Genomic DNA, 19,569 nt, shown 5'->3' with positions numbered 1-19,569 from the left:
AAATGGAGGAATCAACATTTGCTGGTTCCAGAGTACTGGTGGCAGCAAGTAGTAATTGGCAGATTGTGTTTTCTGTATGAGTTACGTAGGCGACAGACTCGTATGCTTTTTTCAGTAATGTATCCGTGCGACCACATTGCGCACTGGGACATCGCACATTCCCTAGTAGGGCCTCGTCGGGAGACACCACCAAAGCTGCAACAGGCTGGTCTATCTCTGGAGCACGACCCATCTCAATAGAATCTGCTTCAGCCATAGATGCTAGAGTCTGAGCAATCTTTGAGCGCCGCTTAGGCGGACCAGAACCTGTAAGGGCATTTGAAAATTCAGCCACAAAATCTTTACATGGTGACATGGCAAAAGAAGTCGCAGCTGTGGGCTGTCTGAAAAAATGTTAGTTTGAGCAGATTGGGCAGGTGACTCATCCAGTCCTAAACAAACAATTGCCATTCGGAGCACAGCCAAAGTATCATCAGAAGACGACAGGACTTGTCCAGATGACTGAACTGAGCCCTCACTAGACCCGCACTTGTAGAGAGCACATCCAGGTCAGAAAAACAAGGAGAATCAAGAGATTCTTCCCCAGCACCTTGATTCTGAACATTCACATCCTCCTGTGTTGTCTTCACAGGACTAGCACATGTGACAGGTTGAAGTGACTGAAGCAGGCGTTTCAGTTCTGCCATCTCTGAAGAAAGCACAGAAACCGTCTTAGAAAGTGAATTTTCCTCCATATGCGAATATTCGTCACTTCGCGATGTGGCTTTCTTCTTAGACGGCGGGGCAGTGCCGGCTGCCGCAGACACCCTGCGTTTCTTGGATCGTGGAGGGGTTGCATCTAACTGCCCGAGTTTCACCGTTGTATTAGGATCCAACTTAGCAAGACAGAGCTGTCGTTCAGACATGGGTAAGAGACTGCAATGCAGACACGGGTCTGTGAGAGCCTCTTTGAGATGTTGAACACCCAAGCACAACGGGCAGAATTCATGACCGTCATCCGGCAAAAGATTATTAGGGCACAGCTTACAAGTCAAGGGGAAACCAGTGGCAATCGAGCTGTGAGCCATAGTTCCTCGCTATTAACAGCCCCAGGCACAGAGTATAACCCAAATTCGAGGAGAAAACATTCGAAACAATGGAATATATAATGATTACGTTAACGGGAGACCACTAACTTACAGGGGCGGATAACACCAGCCACCGGATCGCACCGAGAGACACGGGGTGTTATCGACGAAAAATAATGAAAACTCACCAATAGTGCTGAAAAGTTCCAAATCCTTTGACAAAGGTGTAGAAGCACGCTGACACAGCTTGTGATGACGATATCTCGCTGCTCTTGTAAGCTGCACTTGACAGCGTGAATATATATCACTTAATCAAGAACAACCTATCTCAAACAGGCGAGAAAGCGAAAGAGGCGGAGTGCTGAGTTGCTGTGGCTTATAACTCCCCAGAGCTTAGCATATGTCACTACATGACTTTGTTGGTATATTTTCTCGACCTATCTGGCTGGCGCTGCAATTAATCCAAGTATTCATACTGCCTCTGGCGGTCAGTAGGAATGGAACAGAACTCAAAGATATAAGGAGGGATGTGATTTAAAGAAGAACCCCACTTCCAGAACAACAATTTACAAATAATTTACTCACCTGTTTGTCATCCAAGATGTTTATTTCTTTCTGTCTTCAGTCATAAAGAAATTATGTTTTTTTTTAAGGAAAACATTTCAGGATTTTTCTTCACATAATGGACTTCATTGGTGCCCCGATTTTGAACCTCCAAAATGCAGTTTAAATGCAGCTTCAAAGGGCTCTAAACGATCCCAGCCGAGGAAGAAGGGTCTTATCTAGTGAAACGATCTGTCATTTTTTTTGGAAAATAAAAATTTGTATACTTTTTAAGCACAAAAGCTCGTGTAGCACAGGCTCTGGTATGCACGTCCACGACACTACATACTATTGAATCACGTCGAAAGGTCGTAGGCGGAACTACAGACCCAGTGTTTACAAAGCGAGTGTGCAAAGACTAAGGAAGTGCAAAAGGTGCAGTGATGTCAGATGATTCTGATGTACTCTAAAAAATAAGATGTACTCTACCTTTTTGAGCCAGAGTACACATGCAATGAACTTAGACATGATTCGTAGTGTCGTGGACATGCATCCCAGAGCCTGTGCTACGTGAGCTTTTGTGCTTAAAAAGTATACAAATTTTTATTTTCCGAAAAAAATGACAGATTGTAGATAAGATAAGACTCTTCCTCGGGATCGTTTAGAGTCCTTTGAAGCTGCATTTAAACTGCATTTTGGAAGTTTAAAATCAGGGCACCATATCAGTCCATTATATGGAGAAAAATCTAGAAATGTTTTCCTCAAAAACCGTAGTTTCTTTACGACTGAAAACAGAAAGACATCAACATCTTGAATGACAAGGGGGTGAGTAAATTATTTGTAAATTGTTGTTCTGGAAGTGGACTTATCCTTAATGATTTCAGCGGATGAGATTACTTAATTGAGTTTTTTCTTCATTTTTGATTGTAGGGACCAAGAGTGCATTATCTGAGGAACATTTATCCAGACAAGACTTGGCCTTCCTGTCTGTGCTTGGTTTTCTGTCAATATGTGCATCTTCAGAACTCAACGGTGGATTCTCCTTCAAACCTCTGGACACCCAACGCAAATTGCTCAAACTATTGGACCTCATAGACTTATCTCAGATACTTCACCTTCACATGGTGATTATGCTGTTTATTGTACCGACTCTGATTCTGAATAATTGAAACATTGATTTATGTTCATGACTGTAGCCAGACTCTTGACTGTTATCCTGAAATATATGTCCCAGTTCTTATACTAGCACATCTAGGATGTATATAATGCATCTAAAGTCTTTGTCACTGTTTACTTGTATAGTATCTTTCATTGCTGAAGAAACTCCCAGCAGAAGTCACATCTCTGGATCCTGAAGAATTTGATACTCTTCTCAGGCCTCTGGCGTAAGGATACCTCAGTTTCCCTTATGTTCAGTATTATATATCAGCGGTGCATTAAAAAATAGTTCACAAAAAGCAAAAACGAAAAGTTTAAAAGAAGATTTTAGACACATTTTGGATTTTGTATTTAGATGAAGTGAGATATTGTATTGAGCTATTGTATTATTTTTTAATAAAATTAACCTTTAAAGGCATGCTTCACTCAAAATTGAAAAAGATTTGGAGAAATGTAGCATTACACTCAGTGTTGGGGAAAGTTACTTTTAAAAGTAATGCGTTACAATATTGAGTTACTCCCTAAAAAAGTAACTAATTACGTTACTTAGTTACTTTTTATGGAAAGTAATGCGTTACTTTACTTTTGCATTACTTTTTAAATCTGGGCAGGACTTGCTTGTTTGTTTTTAATATTAAAAGTTCTATTTTTGGCAAATGTAAATGCCTTTTCACACCAAAACCTTCAGGCTTTGAGAAAAGTGAATTCACATCTGTACAGTAGACTGCAGAAGAAAAAAAATCAACTCTTAAGCAAGAAAAAAAAAGGAAAACAAATGTTAGTTTATCTAAAGTAATTTTTGCTTATTGTATTGCATCATCGAAAGTCGGCAGCAAAGACATCAGTTAATAAAATGGTATTAAATGCATAAAGGATATTTGTATTATTTAACATATTTAATTATTGCAGGTTTGCGTCATATTCTGAGTTGAATTTCAATGTTTTTATTCATTTTGAGGAATACTGAACCTGTTTTTTTTGTGAATGAGATGAATTAATGCATGTTCACATTTATTCTAGAACTAACATTTTACTCCTGATTTCTCTCAACATGGGGAAAGGAGAGCTTTTAATCAATAAATGGGGGAAAGTAACTGGCATTACTTATTTGAAAAAAGTAACTAATATACACTTACACTTGCTTTTATCAAAAGATCCTCTACAGTGAATGGATGCTGTCAGAATGAGTCCAGATAGCTGATAAAAACATCACAACAATCCACAAGTAATCCACACCACTCTAGTTCATCAATTAATGTCTTGTGAAGTAAAAAGCTGCATGTTTATAAGAAACTTTTATCAGTAAGGTAAAAATAACAGTGTATAATCTATAATAACGCTTTCTCCAGTGGCTTGTAAATGCTTGCAGATGGGTTTGCTTGAAAATAGTGCTTGATAATTGCATATTTCTCTGCTGATTCAGATAAGAGATTTTTTTTTTCTGGAGAATATAATATTATGTATAGAGGACTATTTTAGAGGGCCTTTTAGACAGAAGCAATTGTTTTAAGTTAAATAGCTCTTAATGATGTATTTGTTTATTGCAAACACAGCTTTTCATTTCACAGACTGGAGTTGTGTAAATTACTTGTGGATTACTGTGATGTTTTTATCAGCTGTTTGGATCAGGAACTGTTCCAATATTTAATTTTTCTAATGTCTTTTGGTTTTCCATACAGAGATGTTTGTTCTCTATATCGGCAAGACCAGGAGGTGTGTGCTGCCATCCTGTGCTCTCTTCTGCCGTCCATCCACTGTCTGGGCCGCATTCCACCTGTGAGCGAGCAGGAAGATGAGATGGCACATATCAAAGGAGCTCTGCTTAAAGTCATATCAGGATTCTGGTGAGCAACACACTTTATCTCATTCTAATATCCTGATACTTGAATATGGTAATCATTCAGTTGCATGGCAAACTGAGGTTATAAGATTCAAAGCAGCCAAAGGTGCTATTCAAAAATATTTCAAAATAAAATAACAGCTCAGCCACTGCACATCTCTAAAAGCAAACACAGCGGTGTTTCATTCATGAATGAAAGTGCGTTTTTGAACAAATCTAGTGAGTCAGTGATCCATGATTACACCATTCATAAAGAATTCCTGAATGAATCAATCATTCGAAGGAATCTATAAAATCTTTGTTCGTCTTCGGAACACAATTTAAGATATTTTGGATGAAAATCGGGATGCTTGTGACTGTCCCATTGACTGCCAGGTAAATACCACTGTCGAATCCCAGAAAGGTATGAAAGACATCGTCAAAATGGTCCATCAGCCATTAGTGGTTCAATCTGAATTTTATGAAGTGATGAGAATACTTTTTGTACACAAAGAAAATAAAAATAACGACTTCATTCAACAATTCGTCTCATCTGCGTTATCGTAGCGCCATTTTGGAGAGTATCCGCTGGACGCAAACTGCGTACGCTATTCTGTGTCAGCCGCATTACAAGGATACGTCTTCTATGTTTATTAAAGGAAAAGTCCACTTTCAGAACAAAAATTGACAAATAATACTCACCCCTTGTCATTCAATATATTCATGTCTTTCTTTCTTCAGCCATAAAGAAATTTCTTTTTTTTTTTTGAGGGAAATATTTTAGGATTTTTCTCCATATAATGGACTGATATGGTGCCCCGATTTTGAATTTCCAAAATGCAGTTTAAATGCGGCTTCAAACGATCCCTAATGCAGTTGTAAATGATCCCAGCCGAGGAAGAAGGGTCTTATCTAGCGAAACGATCGGTTATTATCATTTAAAAAATACAATTTATATACTTTTTAATGTCAAACGCTCATCTTGTCTCACTCTGCCTGAACTCTTTTGTTCTGGTTCATGACAGTTAGGGTATGTTGAAAAATTCCCATCTCACATTCTCCCTCAACTTCAAAATTGTCCTATGTCGCTGTTTTATCTTTTTTGTTGAGGGTGTTTGATCTTCTTTGTGTGTTCACTTTGCAAAGACTGGGTCGGTACTTCTGCAGTGACGTAGGATGATTTTGAAATGTATATTTTAATGTATATTATAAATGAATATTTCGACATACCCTAACTGTCTTGAGCCAGAAGCTAGTTCAGGGAGAGTAAGACAAGACGAGCGTTTGGCATTAAAAAGTATATAAATTGTATTATTTTTATGAAAATAACCTTGCACCGAAAAGATGCAACCCCAGGAGGTTAATGACAAAATTTTCATGTTAAGGTGGAGTAACCCTTTAATTTTTAACATATAATTTCATTTATTTAAATCATTTAATATTTCTGTATTCATCTCAACAATGAATTTAATTGCACTCATGCCACATTAAATGTCTGTAAAAGGTACCTACAAGCCACTTTTGTGTCCTTCTGTGCCACCTCTGTAGTATAAATACATTTTTTCATTAATACTAATTTTATATGATTGGTAACTTATTCTTACTTATTTTAACTTATTCTACTTCTTGTTATATTGTTTTAGAATTTGTTTAAAAAAGCTTGTAAACATTATTTTTTGAATTTGACAGACAATGACATAATTTTAATAAAATTTGAAAAAAAAAAAAAATGCCCATGTAAACTACTTTAAGGAGCCAAACATCACCTCATATTAGGAAGGCACATTTTTGATCAGAATTTTTGATTATTGATCAGAAGGTGCTCCTATTTTTATTTTTATTTTTATTTATTTTTTTATTAATTAGGAGGACAAGTGCTCCTAATTACAAGAAGAAAAAAAATGCTCTTGAACTGGGTGTGTGAAATTATACGTTAAAAATTAAACTAAATCCACCAGCAGGTGGTAGCAAGTCACTGATTTTATCACTGAATCATTCATTCAGTTGAATCGTTCAAATGGCTGATTCATTCAGGAATGAATCAGGTGACTGTCTTTATGAATGGTTTAGTCATGGATCACTTTTTTTTCTTTTTTTTTTTGCTTTAACCCCTTTAATAACTTAGGACAGTAAAGACACCTTACTGCTGACTCTGAAAAACGGTAAGGTTAGGGTTCTTGCTCACCTGCGTGAACATGACAACTTTTTTTGGGTTAAATTAAAATCACTTTCTCTGTACAGCATCTTGGGTAAATCTGGCAAATGTACTTCAACTGTGAGGGTTGCACTAAGGCAGTGTTTACTGGCTTTGCTGGAGGTAAGTACAGTATAATGTTTATTTTTAGTATGATAGTATAAAATAAATAGTACATGATTAATTTGCTATTGTACTGTTTTAAATAACAGTTACATCATTCATTTTTTTATAAGGTGGACCCATGCTGTAAGTGGGCGGAGCTAACACTGAGGGAAGAACAGCTGCCAGTGTCTGCGGTTCTCTCCTCTCATTTAGCAGATCCCCATCACCATGTGTGCATGCTGGCAGCTCTATCTGTGGAGAGGTGGTCTGAGCATACCAGCATCATACTGAATTCCCTTTTTTGTAAAAGCTACAAAAATTGAAATATGTCTTCCATTATTCACTTGAACTTTTACATTCTAGATTGTTCCTTAAAAAAGGACTGGACGGGAGTGGGAAGATGATGCTTCCTCTAAAGAACCAGCAGACTGCCTTTGAGAATATTTACCTCAAGGCTCAGGAAGGAATGAGTGGGCAGGTACAACTCCTTTACCTTCATTTGAATCTTAAAATGATAGTTCACCCAAAAATGAAAATCCTGCAATTACTTACTCACCCTCAAGTTTCAAACCTGTATGATTTTTTTTCTTTTGAACACAAGATATTTTGAAGAATGTGGGTAATGAAACAGTTGCTGGTAGCCTTACCATAGTATAGTAAGGCTATTGAACTATTGAAGTCGGTGGCTTCCAGCAACTGTATAGTTACCAAAAATCTTTAAAACATCTTTTCATTTTTGGGAGAACTAGCCGGTTTCATTTTTGAGAGAACTAGCCAATCTGACCTTCTGTGAGAATCTTGTTGTCAAAAGTTGAGAAAAATCTGTTTCAAAATCCAGCGGTTTTCTTGCATTGGTAGTATATTGATTTGCATGTAAACCCTAATAATGTGTTTATGTATTAAGATCATTTTTGTTAATTATCAGCATATTTTATGCAATCAGTGCACTCCAAGACAAATGACACTCCAGTTTAATAAATTAAATAAACTTTTGACTACACACCACCATTTTTTTATCTATTTTGTTAATCAAAAATAAAACATTTAATCAGATTTAAATACGGTGTAAATTGATTTGCTGTGAATTTTGTTTTAATAACTCATCAGGGGTGCTCAACCCTGGTCCTGGAGATTGACCTTCCTGCAGAGTTCAGCTCCAACCCTGACCAAACACACCTGAACCAACTAATAAGGATCTGAAGGAGCAGTTGATAATTACAGACATGTGTGTTTGATTAGGGTTGGAACTAAACTCTGCAGGAAAGTCGATCTCCAGGAACAGGGTTGGGGCACCCTGCGTTACATCATTGACAGCTTTTGATGGCATAAAGACGTTGAATCAAATGGCTTTATATTAAAACATATTCTTAGAACTAGGCGCAAGTATTTTATGATATAATTATAAATATATAATAATTATAAATATAGTTATTCTTAATCAGTCTAACCAAGTCAAACCAAGTTAGTATGAATCCAATATATAAATCCATTGTATCAAACATATAAGTCTTACAAATCTGAGGAGACTAAGTCCAGAAAAGAGAGCTAGGCTCACTCAGCAAAGACAGCAGGAGTGTGAGAGCAGAGAGAGAAAGGAGAAGTGAGAAGCCTGTTTCAGAGTGCAAAATATATACTCTTTATACCCTAGAGAGCAAAACCATAAAAAAAGATGATTTCCTGATTCGTGATCCACTGAGTACAAATGTCAGTCACGTCCACACCAACTCTAAATCTAATTATATACTAATAAAATACTGTAATTTATCACCCCCAGGGCCCATGTTAAGCAGGACTTACCCGTTTAGACAAAGACGTCTTGAGATCTAAAGATTTTTGACTTCCTGTTCCGAAATAGTTACACCATGCATAGGTAGTGCTGATTAGAGCTAATCTAAAGATTGCACACTGCTGACAAAAAAGAAACACAAGCACAATACAAAATGTATGTATTATCCGTGTTAAAAGTCAAGAATTAATAATGCAGAATAATTAATGATGATGTAAAGAATAATTCATGAAGCATTGCATAATCGATTCATAATGCATAATTTCTTATATGAATATGTAAATTCTTAAAAGTCAACACACCAATAACCAATCAAACAAATATGAAATTTAGGCTTGTTACAACACAATAATGTCAGCTGATATCAATACAACTGAATTTTCGGTATTCTCAGTATGTTTCAAATCAGTGCCACAGGAAAACAAATTTTATCGAACATACTTCCTTTTACTTAACAGATATGAAATTAAATGAATAGTGTACATTTTATAAATATTAAATTCCAATAATGTCAAGTAGCCATAAATTTCTCAATTAAGTAAATGCGTTTTTCCAATGTTATTCAAGTAAACAGTCAGTAGTTAAATGAAGAGCACAACTTAATTACAAACTGTAGAACAAATAAAACAATACAATAGAGTTACATAGATTTTATGTAAATAAGTTTGAACCAAGCTCTAAGAAATTAATTAAAATAATAATAATAATAAAAATGAATCTAAAACAAAGTTATTGGCATTGTTTGATATTCATTCTGTCATTTTGTTGTTTTACAGAAAAACTGTCCTTCAGAAAACTTACCTGACGAGACATTTAATCGACGGGCAGTCTTGCTGAAAAGTGTCTCCGTGGTGATGTCCTGCAGCCCTGTGTGTGAGAAGCAAGCCCTGTTTGCACTTTTTCAATCCTACAAGGAGAATGGCATAGATGAACAGCTAATCAAAAAGGTAAAGATATGCAAATATATTCAAGACTCAACTGTTCAGATGTTCCTTATTTATATTCCATTAAAGGAGAAATTAAGACGTTTTTCTGTGGTGACTCTGCAGGTGCTGAGAGGTGTTTCCCAGTCTCTTGGGTACAGGGACTCTAAGAGTTTAATTAATTCACACATATATTATCTAGTGGCCGAGTGGCTGAACCAAAAACAGTCTGATTCAAGTTACACACTGCAGTCCTTCCCCTACACACTGCTGGACTGCTCCAGTCTGGAAGAGTTTTACAGGTATATACTTCCATTGTGTTCTTGTTTACACCTAATCTGGTCACTAGAAACCTATTTTAGAACCATTTATTTTCATGACAGTTTATTACATTTATTATCGCTTTTCAAATTTATGACAAAAATATTACAAACTTTTATATTCAAAATCTTCTGTAAGTATACTGAATTTATGTATTCACATATTTAGGTCATCGTACCATGTGCTGATCCCACACCTGGTCTTCCTGAATGATTTTGACGAAGTGAAATCCATTGGTGATCACTTGGCTCAGGACTGGAAGCAGCTGCTGGCTAATTGCTTTCCCAAGATCATGGTCAACATCCTGCCCCACTTCGCTCTCGCTGGGCAAGACACCCAAGTGGCCCAGCAGAGAGAGAAAGCTCACAGGGTATATGATATACTGAAAAACAGCAACTGCCTGGGAAAACAGGTGAGATACAGATAACTGATTTTTATTGCAGTACTGATCTACACTTACAGTTGCAATCAAAATTATTTAACCCCCTTGACCTGCAAGACATTTTACTGCAGAGAACTAAATTTTATGAAAACAATTTAACAAAGGGATCAGTAGACCCCCTTTCTATTGGAGAAAGTTTATTATTACACATTGGAGTGATTCTGAGAATGTAAAGTTGATAAATAATGAAAAAAAAAAAAAATTGGCTCTAAACAGTCATGTTCAAGATTTTCATCAAATTCAACCAAATATTTTCAATAAGAATTAAATCTAAAGACTGAACAGGACACTCAAGAACATTCTATGACTGAACCCTGAACCAAGCTTCAGTAGATTTGGATGTTTACTTTGGGATGGCTGTCCTGCAGGAAAATCAACTGATCGTTAGCTTCAGTCTTTGCAACAAAGGCATCACAATTCTTGCCGAAATGATCTGACACTTCAAAGAATCCATGATCTTCTTCATACAGTCGTGATTTCCATTTTCTGCCATTTCAGGACAGGACTTTTGTCCACTTCAGTGTTGGATGGTGTTCTTCTACTTATTAGCTTTGCATTTTTTTGCACCAATCAGAATTGGATAAAGATTGCATTATTTTTTTTTAAGCAGTGATTGAAACCAATCTGAAGCGGCCTGTATTTTGAGAAGTTTAAGATATAGCAGGAGACCCAACAATCATTAAATAACACCAGAAAATTGCAGCATTTTTCTTGTAGTAGCTGAATGCAAGGCATGCAAAATTCACGTGGAGGCTTCAGTCTGTTGCAGAAAACCAGAGGCTGAAAACGAGCAAAATATTTGCGCGCTCTCCCAGGGAGTTTGTGAGGTACGGGGCGTTTAAAACCTGTATGAAATTACTGAAATTACCTTAGGAGTTGAATTAATTTTCTAAAAAAGCCCTGCTCATTTGATAATGTGCATTCACTGCATGGACAAGGCAAAAACATAATATAGCTATGCGTCTAAAATGCTATACAGTTGAGTTGAAGGCTTACCCTTTTGACTTGCTGTTAATGCTAAATGTTAGAATTAAAAGTGAAAGTAAACAAGAGTTTGTGCGATGAAAGTTGCGTTAGTTACTATAGCAGCAGTTGGTTGAATGTAAGAAACGTAGTGTCTAAACTATTAGACTTTTTTGTCAAATTCCCCTTTTGAATATGTCTGTCATTTACGTGATTCATGTAATTCATATTTGATTATGATGACAATAGCATTTTAGTGTTTCGCATTTTCAACAATAGAACTAAAATTGAATAAATGCATATTTTAAAATACAAATATTATTTGCAGTTCGGATGTACATATGATATTGTGCTTTTATTTTTTTTTATTCAGCACCCTCAACGGTTTTCTGGTACAACACATTTTAAACTAAGGAATAAGGCTGCCAGCTGTGTCTCTAGAAACTTTTAATGTCTTGGACATCTTCATGTAGCCTTTCTAAAATAATAAAACTATTTCTTCTCTATTTGTTTTGTAAGAGCTCTGTTGACTTTACCATATTTGCTACTTAATTTCAGCACATGCATGGGCTTTATGTATGTATGTGTAACAGCCCAAGCTAATTCTGTTTTTTAAGGCAATTTTGTTCCCTACCATAAAAATAAGTGACTTAAAAACATCAGTTGAATAGGGGTTGAGTAATTATGATGTAGCTGTGTTATTAAAACATCCTATAACTCAAAAACATTACATTATATATTGACATAATCACTTGTAATGTTCCAGTAAACTGTTGCAGATGCAATTTTTTATAAAATCCTGGATCTTCAGAAAAACTTGTATTTGTAAAGTACTGCAGTCTCTGAGGGGGTTGAATAATTTTGAGTGCAACTGTAGACCAGCTAATATCTTCTGTAGATGCATTTAAAAATATATTACAAAACTCAAGAATTATTAAAATGCTCTGATAAACTTATTTGTTACACTGAATTCTTCTGCTACTTCTTTTTGTCGTTCAGCAAATTGACAGTTTGATTTGCAACAACCTGGCTGACATTGTGGTGGAGCTGTTAATGACACTGCATGAGACAGCAGGAGCGGCAGCAGATAGAAGCGACCTACAGAAATTTACTGGGTATTTTTATTTTTTATCATGCCACCATATAGTTCATTAAAGGCATTATATCACAAGGAATCAATTTTCATTTTCTATTTTCATTTTCTATTCATTTTCTATTTTCGTTTTCTATTTCTATTTGGATAAAAGAATTGATGCACTATGCAATCATTGTGTAACTTTAAAAAACAGAAGAAATCTTGAGTTTACTGGAATTTATTGGCTATATCATATAAATGAAAGGGTATTCTGAATTCTGAGCACCAAAAAATAAAATAAAATAAAATAAAATAATTAATTAATTAATCAATCAGTCAGTCCGGACCAAGAGAATTTGAGCTACACCCTAACCTTTTTTTTTAACCTACTTTTTTGGGTTCTTTTGTTGTTGTTTTTAAACTTAATAGATCAATTCCCTATTAACTTTTATTGTTTGGACAAAATTAGCCAGTATATTCTTAAACATTTTTACTTTTGCTTTTGTGCTTTTCCTTTTGAATTGAAGGAAACTGAAGAAAAAAAAATCTTAAAGGTTAGGTACAAGATTAAATTATGACAGACTACTTTTTTATTAGCTGTACATACCTTTTATATCATCAAGCAAATTTCCACTAGGAATTTTGATATTATGAAAAACCTTTGACATTTCATAAACATGCTCTGTTTTTGTAATTAGAGAGTTGGATCCTGCACCAAACCCACCATTCTTCAGCTCATATGTCATCAAAGCCACGCTGGACTACCTGAGCAAATGCCACAGTGCCAGTCACAAGTCTCTGGTTGCCATCCTGTCCAAGACACCAGTGAGCCTTCCATGCATATTTATATTTCACCTGAGCATCTGCTTATGTCTTCATAAAAGTGCAGCAAGTCGGTTCTGTATGTTTCAGATGTCCATTCAGAGGATTCTAATAGCAGTCTGTCAGAAGGCTGCTGAGACCACCAACAGCTACGAGAGGCATCGCATACTGATGATGTACCACCTGTTTGTCAGCCTGCTGCTCAGGGAGGTGAAGGATGGGCTGGGCGGAGCCTGGGCATTTGTGCTGCGTGACATCATCTATACACTCATTCACCACATCAACAGCAGGTCTGCTTGCACGGAAAATTAGGGACGTTTTAGGGCTATATATGCGCTATATAATCAGGGGGCGCAGATGGGATTTTTAAACTGGGGGGACCAAGCTGTCAGCAAATTATTTCAACTCTTGCAGTTACATTGTATAATTTGGTCTTATGGTTTGCACTAAAAAAGCCATTGGGGGATTCTTATTTGAAATCATCCTGGTTTACACCACTAGCCGCGTCAGCATGAGTGCGAAGGTGCGCGCAGCTCGCAGCAAAAATATTGAGGAAATGACGAATAAACATGCAAGCATTGTCACTGACAGAGTTTCACTTTTCTTTTTGTTTTCATTTTGAAAAGCTGTAATTTACCTTGCGTTACGTTATGGAGGCTTTCTTTTAATTGTATTTGATTCCCCAGTGTTTGCTAAACGTTCTGTAGTTTATAAGTGGGTATAGGCTAATACAGCATGTGGTGTATGCCATGCTTCATCTTATTCGTTTTGTAGCCTGTTTTATTGTTGTTATGGTTTTAATAAAAAATAGGCTACCAATAAATCCATCTTTTGTTTTAGTCTTAAAAAGTGAAAGGTGTATAAATGTAAGCAAAACAGACAATAATCTTTTCTTGAAAAACGTGACAAGATCGTGAATTTGAAATTGAACGCGTCTGAAGCCCGACTTATAGCAAAAAAGGAACTCCCGTCCACAAAATTCAAACCAAACATACTACTGAGGAAAAAGAACATACAGGTTGAGGGTTTACCACTTTCGTTACCGTAAAACAGTGAGGGGGACGGATCGGGTCACTATGAATTTGGGGGGGGTCATGTCCCCACCGTCCCTAGTGCCATTTTCGCGCCTGTATATAATCACAAAAATGTCTTCTAGTTTTGGAGGCAGGATGTTTTTGAGTGGTTGTGTGATATGAAAAATCGCACAGTATAAAGTGCGATTTTGCTACAGATAATTGAGGGCCTGTTTTCTTCCGTAGATCATCTCAGCAGGATGAGGTGGCCACTCGGAGTCTCTCCCTGTGTTGTGACTTGCTGTCGCTGGTCTGTCAGACAGCTGTGCGATACTGTGACGATGCTCTAGAGAGCCACCTGCAGGTTATTGTTGGTACTCTCACAGCACAGGTCACTGACCAGTCTGCCATATCTCAGCAGGTAAGAGAAAAAAGTGAATGTAGATGACCTGTTAACTTTCTTTATTATATATTTAGATCTGCTACCTCAAACGTCTACTTATTACAACTACTTTCATCATAACTAACACTGAGAACTCATTAAGCAGAGTTTTTGTGAAAATGCAGAAATTAAATAACTGATAGACTCACGCTGCTCCAGTAATTATGAAGAGAAAAATCTTCAATTGCTTTCTGTGTAATTACAGTGTAGATAACAGATGGGTTTAAATGCTACTTACAGGAACAGCGTTTAAGTTGATCATTTTGATGTTTAGAACACACCTCTATGTATGATTACATACAGATCATTTCCATAATGACCAATGCAGTCTACCAAGAGCACAAATTAGTGACTGGTTTAAGACATGTTTTTTTTGGATCAGCAGCAAAAATGATTGTGTTCACACCTTTTCAGGACTAATTTTCAGTGCGCAACTTCATTTTTTAAAGATTGTTTTCACTGGCGCAGTTTTACAGGGCTGGGCGTTGTAACTAGTGGAAAATATTAATTAATATTTTTGTAAAAAAATGTTGCCTTGTTGATGACTCTGTTTAATTATGTTTATAAATTTGCTTGATTACTAATCATAAATTTAACCATTGTAATAACAAAAAAGAAAATTATTACACACAATTATGTTTTACAAAACATGATAACAAATAGTGATATTTATACATTTTAATTAAAGCCTTTTAACTCAAAAACATTAATGATAATAATTTGTTCATCACGTTTTTAAACAAGGTACAGATGATCACTGGATTTTTAAATTTTCTGTAAATTAATAAAATTCAAAGAAATATTAAAAAGTCTTTTAATAAATATTGTACATGTAAATATTAAATCTAAATTCTAAAGCAAGTCTTATTCAGAAAACATGAAATTTAACAAATAAAAAAAAGTAATAGAAAAAATGGTGTGATTTTATTTTTGAAATGCAATGTTTTTTTTTTTTTTTTGCGAATGGGGTTTTTCCAAAACTGACTTAATGCACATTAAATTGTGGTTTTGACAATGTTGGCTAGTATTATGTTGCTAACAAAATAATAATAATTATATTGTAAATATACAGTCATGGGCAAAAATATCATAAATGCAATTCTGTCAGAAAATGCAACCCTTCTCTCAGAAAATGTATGCAGTTGCAAATGTTTTGGTACTCACATGTTTATTTTTTTTGTTTGCACTGGAACAACACAAAACAACAGAGAAGAAAAGTAAAATCTGATGCAATTCCACACAGAACCCAAAAAATGCACTGGACAAAACTATTGGCACCCTTACCTTAATATTTGCTAGCACCCCCTTTGGAAAAAAACTGAAATCAGTTGCTTCCTGTAACCATGAATGAGTTGCAAAGTGCTCCAGGTCATTCAGATTTAAAGGATGCCTTCTCCCAACTGCTGTTTTGAGATCACTGCACAGATGTTCTGTGGGATTCAGATCTGGACTCATCGCTGGCCATTTTAGAACTCTCCAGCACTTTGTTTGTAACCATTTCTGAGTGCTTTGTGAAATGTGTTTCGGGGCATTGTCTGGCTGGAAGACCCATGACCTCTGGTGGAGACGGAGCTTTCTGACACTGGCCACCTTGTGCATCACCAGAATTCTTTGGTAATCATCAGATTTCATGGTACCGTTCATGAAACCCCAAAACATCTTTGAACCTCCACCATGTTGGACTGTAGGGACTGTGTTCTTTTCTTTGAAGGCTTCATTTATTTTTCTGTTAACAGTGCCATGATGTCCTTTACCAAAAGGTCTCATCTGTCCACAGTACATTCTCCCAGAAGGATTGTGGTTTTGTCACACAAGTTTTTGCAAACTCAAGTCTTGCTTTTTTATGCCTTTGTGTCACCAGTGGTGTCCTCCTGGGTCTCCTACCATAGCATTCCTTTTCATTCAGATGGCAACGGATAGTGCAAGCTGCCACTGTTGTACTCTGTGTCAGCTTAGATCAGCTTGAATTTGTTTGGAAGTTAATCAGGGTTCTTTATTCACCATTCGAACAATCCTTTGTTGTAATTTTTCATTATTTTGCTCTTCTGTCCACATCCAGGGAGGTTAGCTACAGTGCCATGGGCTGTAAACCTCTTGATGATATTGCGTACAGTGGACACAGGAACTTAAGATCTCTGGAGATGGACTTAGCCTTGAGATTGTCCATGTTTTTCTACAGTTTTTTCTTTCAAATCCACAGACAACTCTTCTTTTTTTTTTTCCCCCATGTTCAGTGTGACCCACAACACAAAGGTTGAGTCAACTTTTCTCCATTTTAACTGGTTGCAAGTGTGATTACTATATTGCCCACACCTGTTACTTGCCACAGGTGTGTCTAAATACAAATTACAGGAGCATCACATGCTTGAAAAGCAATTATTTCTTGCAATTTTGTTAATACAATTGTGTAAATTAAATAATTTTGTCCAGTCTATTTTTGAATTCTGTGTGAAATTTTATCAAGTTTGACTTTTCTTCTGTTTTTTTGTGCTGTTGCAGTGCAAACAATAAGCACATGAATACCAAAACATTTGTAATTGGAACAATTTTCTGAGAGAAGTGGTGCATTTTTTGACAGAATTGCAAGGGTGCTGATATTTTTGGCCATAACTGTATGTCGTAGCCCTATTTACATGTGTGATTTCATTTATTATTCAGCAGCAAAATATAACATGTTGTATGCTTTTAGGTCCTCAGTCTACTAAGATTCCTGATAATTGAAAACCCGGAGAACAGTATGTTGAGAAAGTCCATACCACTTTTGGAGCCTTTTCCGGACCGATTGCACTTTAGAGAGCTGAGAGCCGCCCAACATGCTCTCAAATACAGCTCAGGAGCCTTCACTCTCAGACAGGTCAACATTCTGTTCTTTTTCAGAAATGCTATGTAGACCCACAAATGTTTAACATCAAATGTTCATCTGTTGTATTGAGAGTTTGCCCTGATCTAAGTAGAAATTGAAGTTGAGGAATGAGTTTGAAATTAAGTAATTCATAATTGTTTCATGATCGTAGTTTTCAGATCCAAGTGATATGAGATGGCTCAACACTGACAATTTGCTCTTATCCTGCTATCCTCTTTTTCCCCTCCTGTTTTTCTGTCTAATGCAGGAAATTGAGCATTTTCTGTCTGTAACGTCTTGTGATTCTTTGCCCTTGGCCCGTCTGGAGGGATTGAAAGATCTAAAAAGGCAACTTCACAGCCATAAACAGCAGATAGGACAACTCTTGAAAGAATGCCATGGTCAGAATCACATTAGTGAGCTTTATACAACCATCAATTGAATGTGCTATAGCTCTTTATATATTTATCCCTACTAGCAGTCTTAATGCTTCATGTCTGTGTCTCATATTTGTGTTGTTTAGCTGATCCTGCCAGCTGTATTTTGATTAAGCTGGTTCTAAACCTTCTTCAGCTTTGCAAAATCGCAGCTAATCACCCTGGTGGAAGAGACATCTTGAGTAAGTGTTTTTTAGTATGCTCATACAATATAAAAAATGAAATGGGGTGACAACTGCAGATTTAATCACATGTTGACATATACAGTTGAGGTCAAAAGTTTGCATACACCTTGCAGAATCTGCAAAATGTTAATTATTTTACCAAAATAAGAGTGATCATACAAAATGCATGTTATTCTTTTTATATAGTACTGACCTGAATAAGATTTTTCACATGAAAGATGTTTACATATGTGACCCTGGACCACAAAACCAGTCTTAAGTAGCACAGGTATATTTGTAGCAATAGCCAAAAATACATTGTATGGTCAAAATGATCAAGTTTTCTTTTATGCCAAAAATCATTAGGATATTAAGTAAAGATCACGTTCCATTAAGATATTTTGGAAATTTCCTACTGTAAATATATGAAAACTTAACCTTTGCATAGTAATATGCGTTGCTAAGAACTTAATTTGAACAACTTTAAAGGCAATTTTCTCAGTATTTTGATTTTTTTTTTTTTTTTTTTTTTGCATGCTCACATTCCAGAATAGTTATGAGTTATCCAAAATATTGTCTTATCTTAACAAACCATACATCAGTGGAAACCTTATTTATTCAGTTTTCATTCCTTATGACTGGTTTTGTGTTTATTTGTTTAGTGATGGTTGTTCATGGGTCACTTTTTTGTCCTGAACAGTTAAACTGCCCGCTGTTCTTCAGAAAAATCATTCAGGTCCCACAAATCCTTTGGTTTTTCAGCATTTTTATGTATTTGAACTCTTTCCAACAATAACTGTATGATTTTGAGATCCATCTTTTCACACTGAGCACAACTGAGGGACTCATTTGCAGCTATTGCAGAAGGTTCAAACGCTCAAAAACTGAAAAATTGTGCATTAAGATCTGTGTACAGTTTTCTTATTTTGCCTGAATATCATATTTAGTACTGCCCTTCAGAAGCTACAGAAGATACTTACATGTTTCCCAGAAGACAAAATAAGTTACATTTACCCTGATCCTCAAATTCAAATTCATGTTTCATCCCCCAGCTCTTAAACGAGAAGTTCACTTCCAGAACAAAAGTCTAGAGATAATATATTCACCCCTTTGTCATCCAAGATGTTCATTTTTTTTTTTTTTTTTGTCTTTAGTTCTAAAAAATTATGTTTCTTGAGGAAAACATTTCAGGAATGTTCTCCATATAGTGGACTTCTATGGTGCCCGCGAGTTTGAATGAATGTGATGGACATGCGTACTCTGTGTAATCCGGGTCAATACAGTTAAGGTTTGACCTTCTTTGCACGTTCACTTTGTAAACACTGGGTCGGTACTTCTGCAGCGATATAGGGTGATTTTGAAGTTGGAGGAGAAAATGAGATGGGAGTTTTCCAACATACCCTGACTGTACTGACCCGGATTACATAGAGTAAGCATGCACATCACATAGTAG

General features: G+C 36.1%; 1 protein-coding gene across 1 annotated transcript in view; it reads left to right on the top strand.

Annotated features, from left to right (window-relative positions):
* Window positions 1–19,569, top strand: part of atm (ATM serine/threonine kinase) — a 67,754-nt gene that overhangs the window by 16,971 nt on the left and 31,214 nt on the right. The window contains exons 17-32 of the mRNA XM_051129228.1: window positions 2,541–2,734; window positions 2,913–2,995; window positions 4,448–4,612; window positions 6,829–6,904; window positions 7,018–7,148; window positions 7,250–7,364; window positions 9,449–9,619; window positions 9,722–9,897; window positions 10,085–10,328; window positions 12,321–12,436; window positions 13,095–13,221; window positions 13,309–13,508; window positions 14,478–14,652; window positions 17,363–17,527; window positions 17,784–17,916; window positions 18,039–18,134. Of these exons, the coding sequence (XP_050985185.1) occupies window positions 2,541–2,734; window positions 2,913–2,995; window positions 4,448–4,612; window positions 6,829–6,904; window positions 7,018–7,148; window positions 7,250–7,364; window positions 9,449–9,619; window positions 9,722–9,897; window positions 10,085–10,328; window positions 12,321–12,436; window positions 13,095–13,221; window positions 13,309–13,508; window positions 14,478–14,652; window positions 17,363–17,527; window positions 17,784–17,916; window positions 18,039–18,134 (2,367 nt within the window). The remainder of the gene's footprint in view (window positions 1–2,540; window positions 2,735–2,912; window positions 2,996–4,447; window positions 4,613–6,828; window positions 6,905–7,017; window positions 7,149–7,249; window positions 7,365–9,448; window positions 9,620–9,721; window positions 9,898–10,084; window positions 10,329–12,320; window positions 12,437–13,094; window positions 13,222–13,308; window positions 13,509–14,477; window positions 14,653–17,362; window positions 17,528–17,783; window positions 17,917–18,038; window positions 18,135–19,569) is intronic.

The sequence above is a fragment of the Labeo rohita genome, chromosome 15 (assembly GCF_022985175.1).
Source record: "Labeo rohita strain BAU-BD-2019 chromosome 15, IGBB_LRoh.1.0, whole genome shotgun sequence".
NCBI lineage: Eukaryota > Metazoa > Chordata > Actinopteri > Cypriniformes > Cyprinidae > Labeo > Labeo rohita.
Note: the sequence above shows the minus strand (reverse complement) of the source record. Positions and strands in the feature narration are given on the sequence as shown.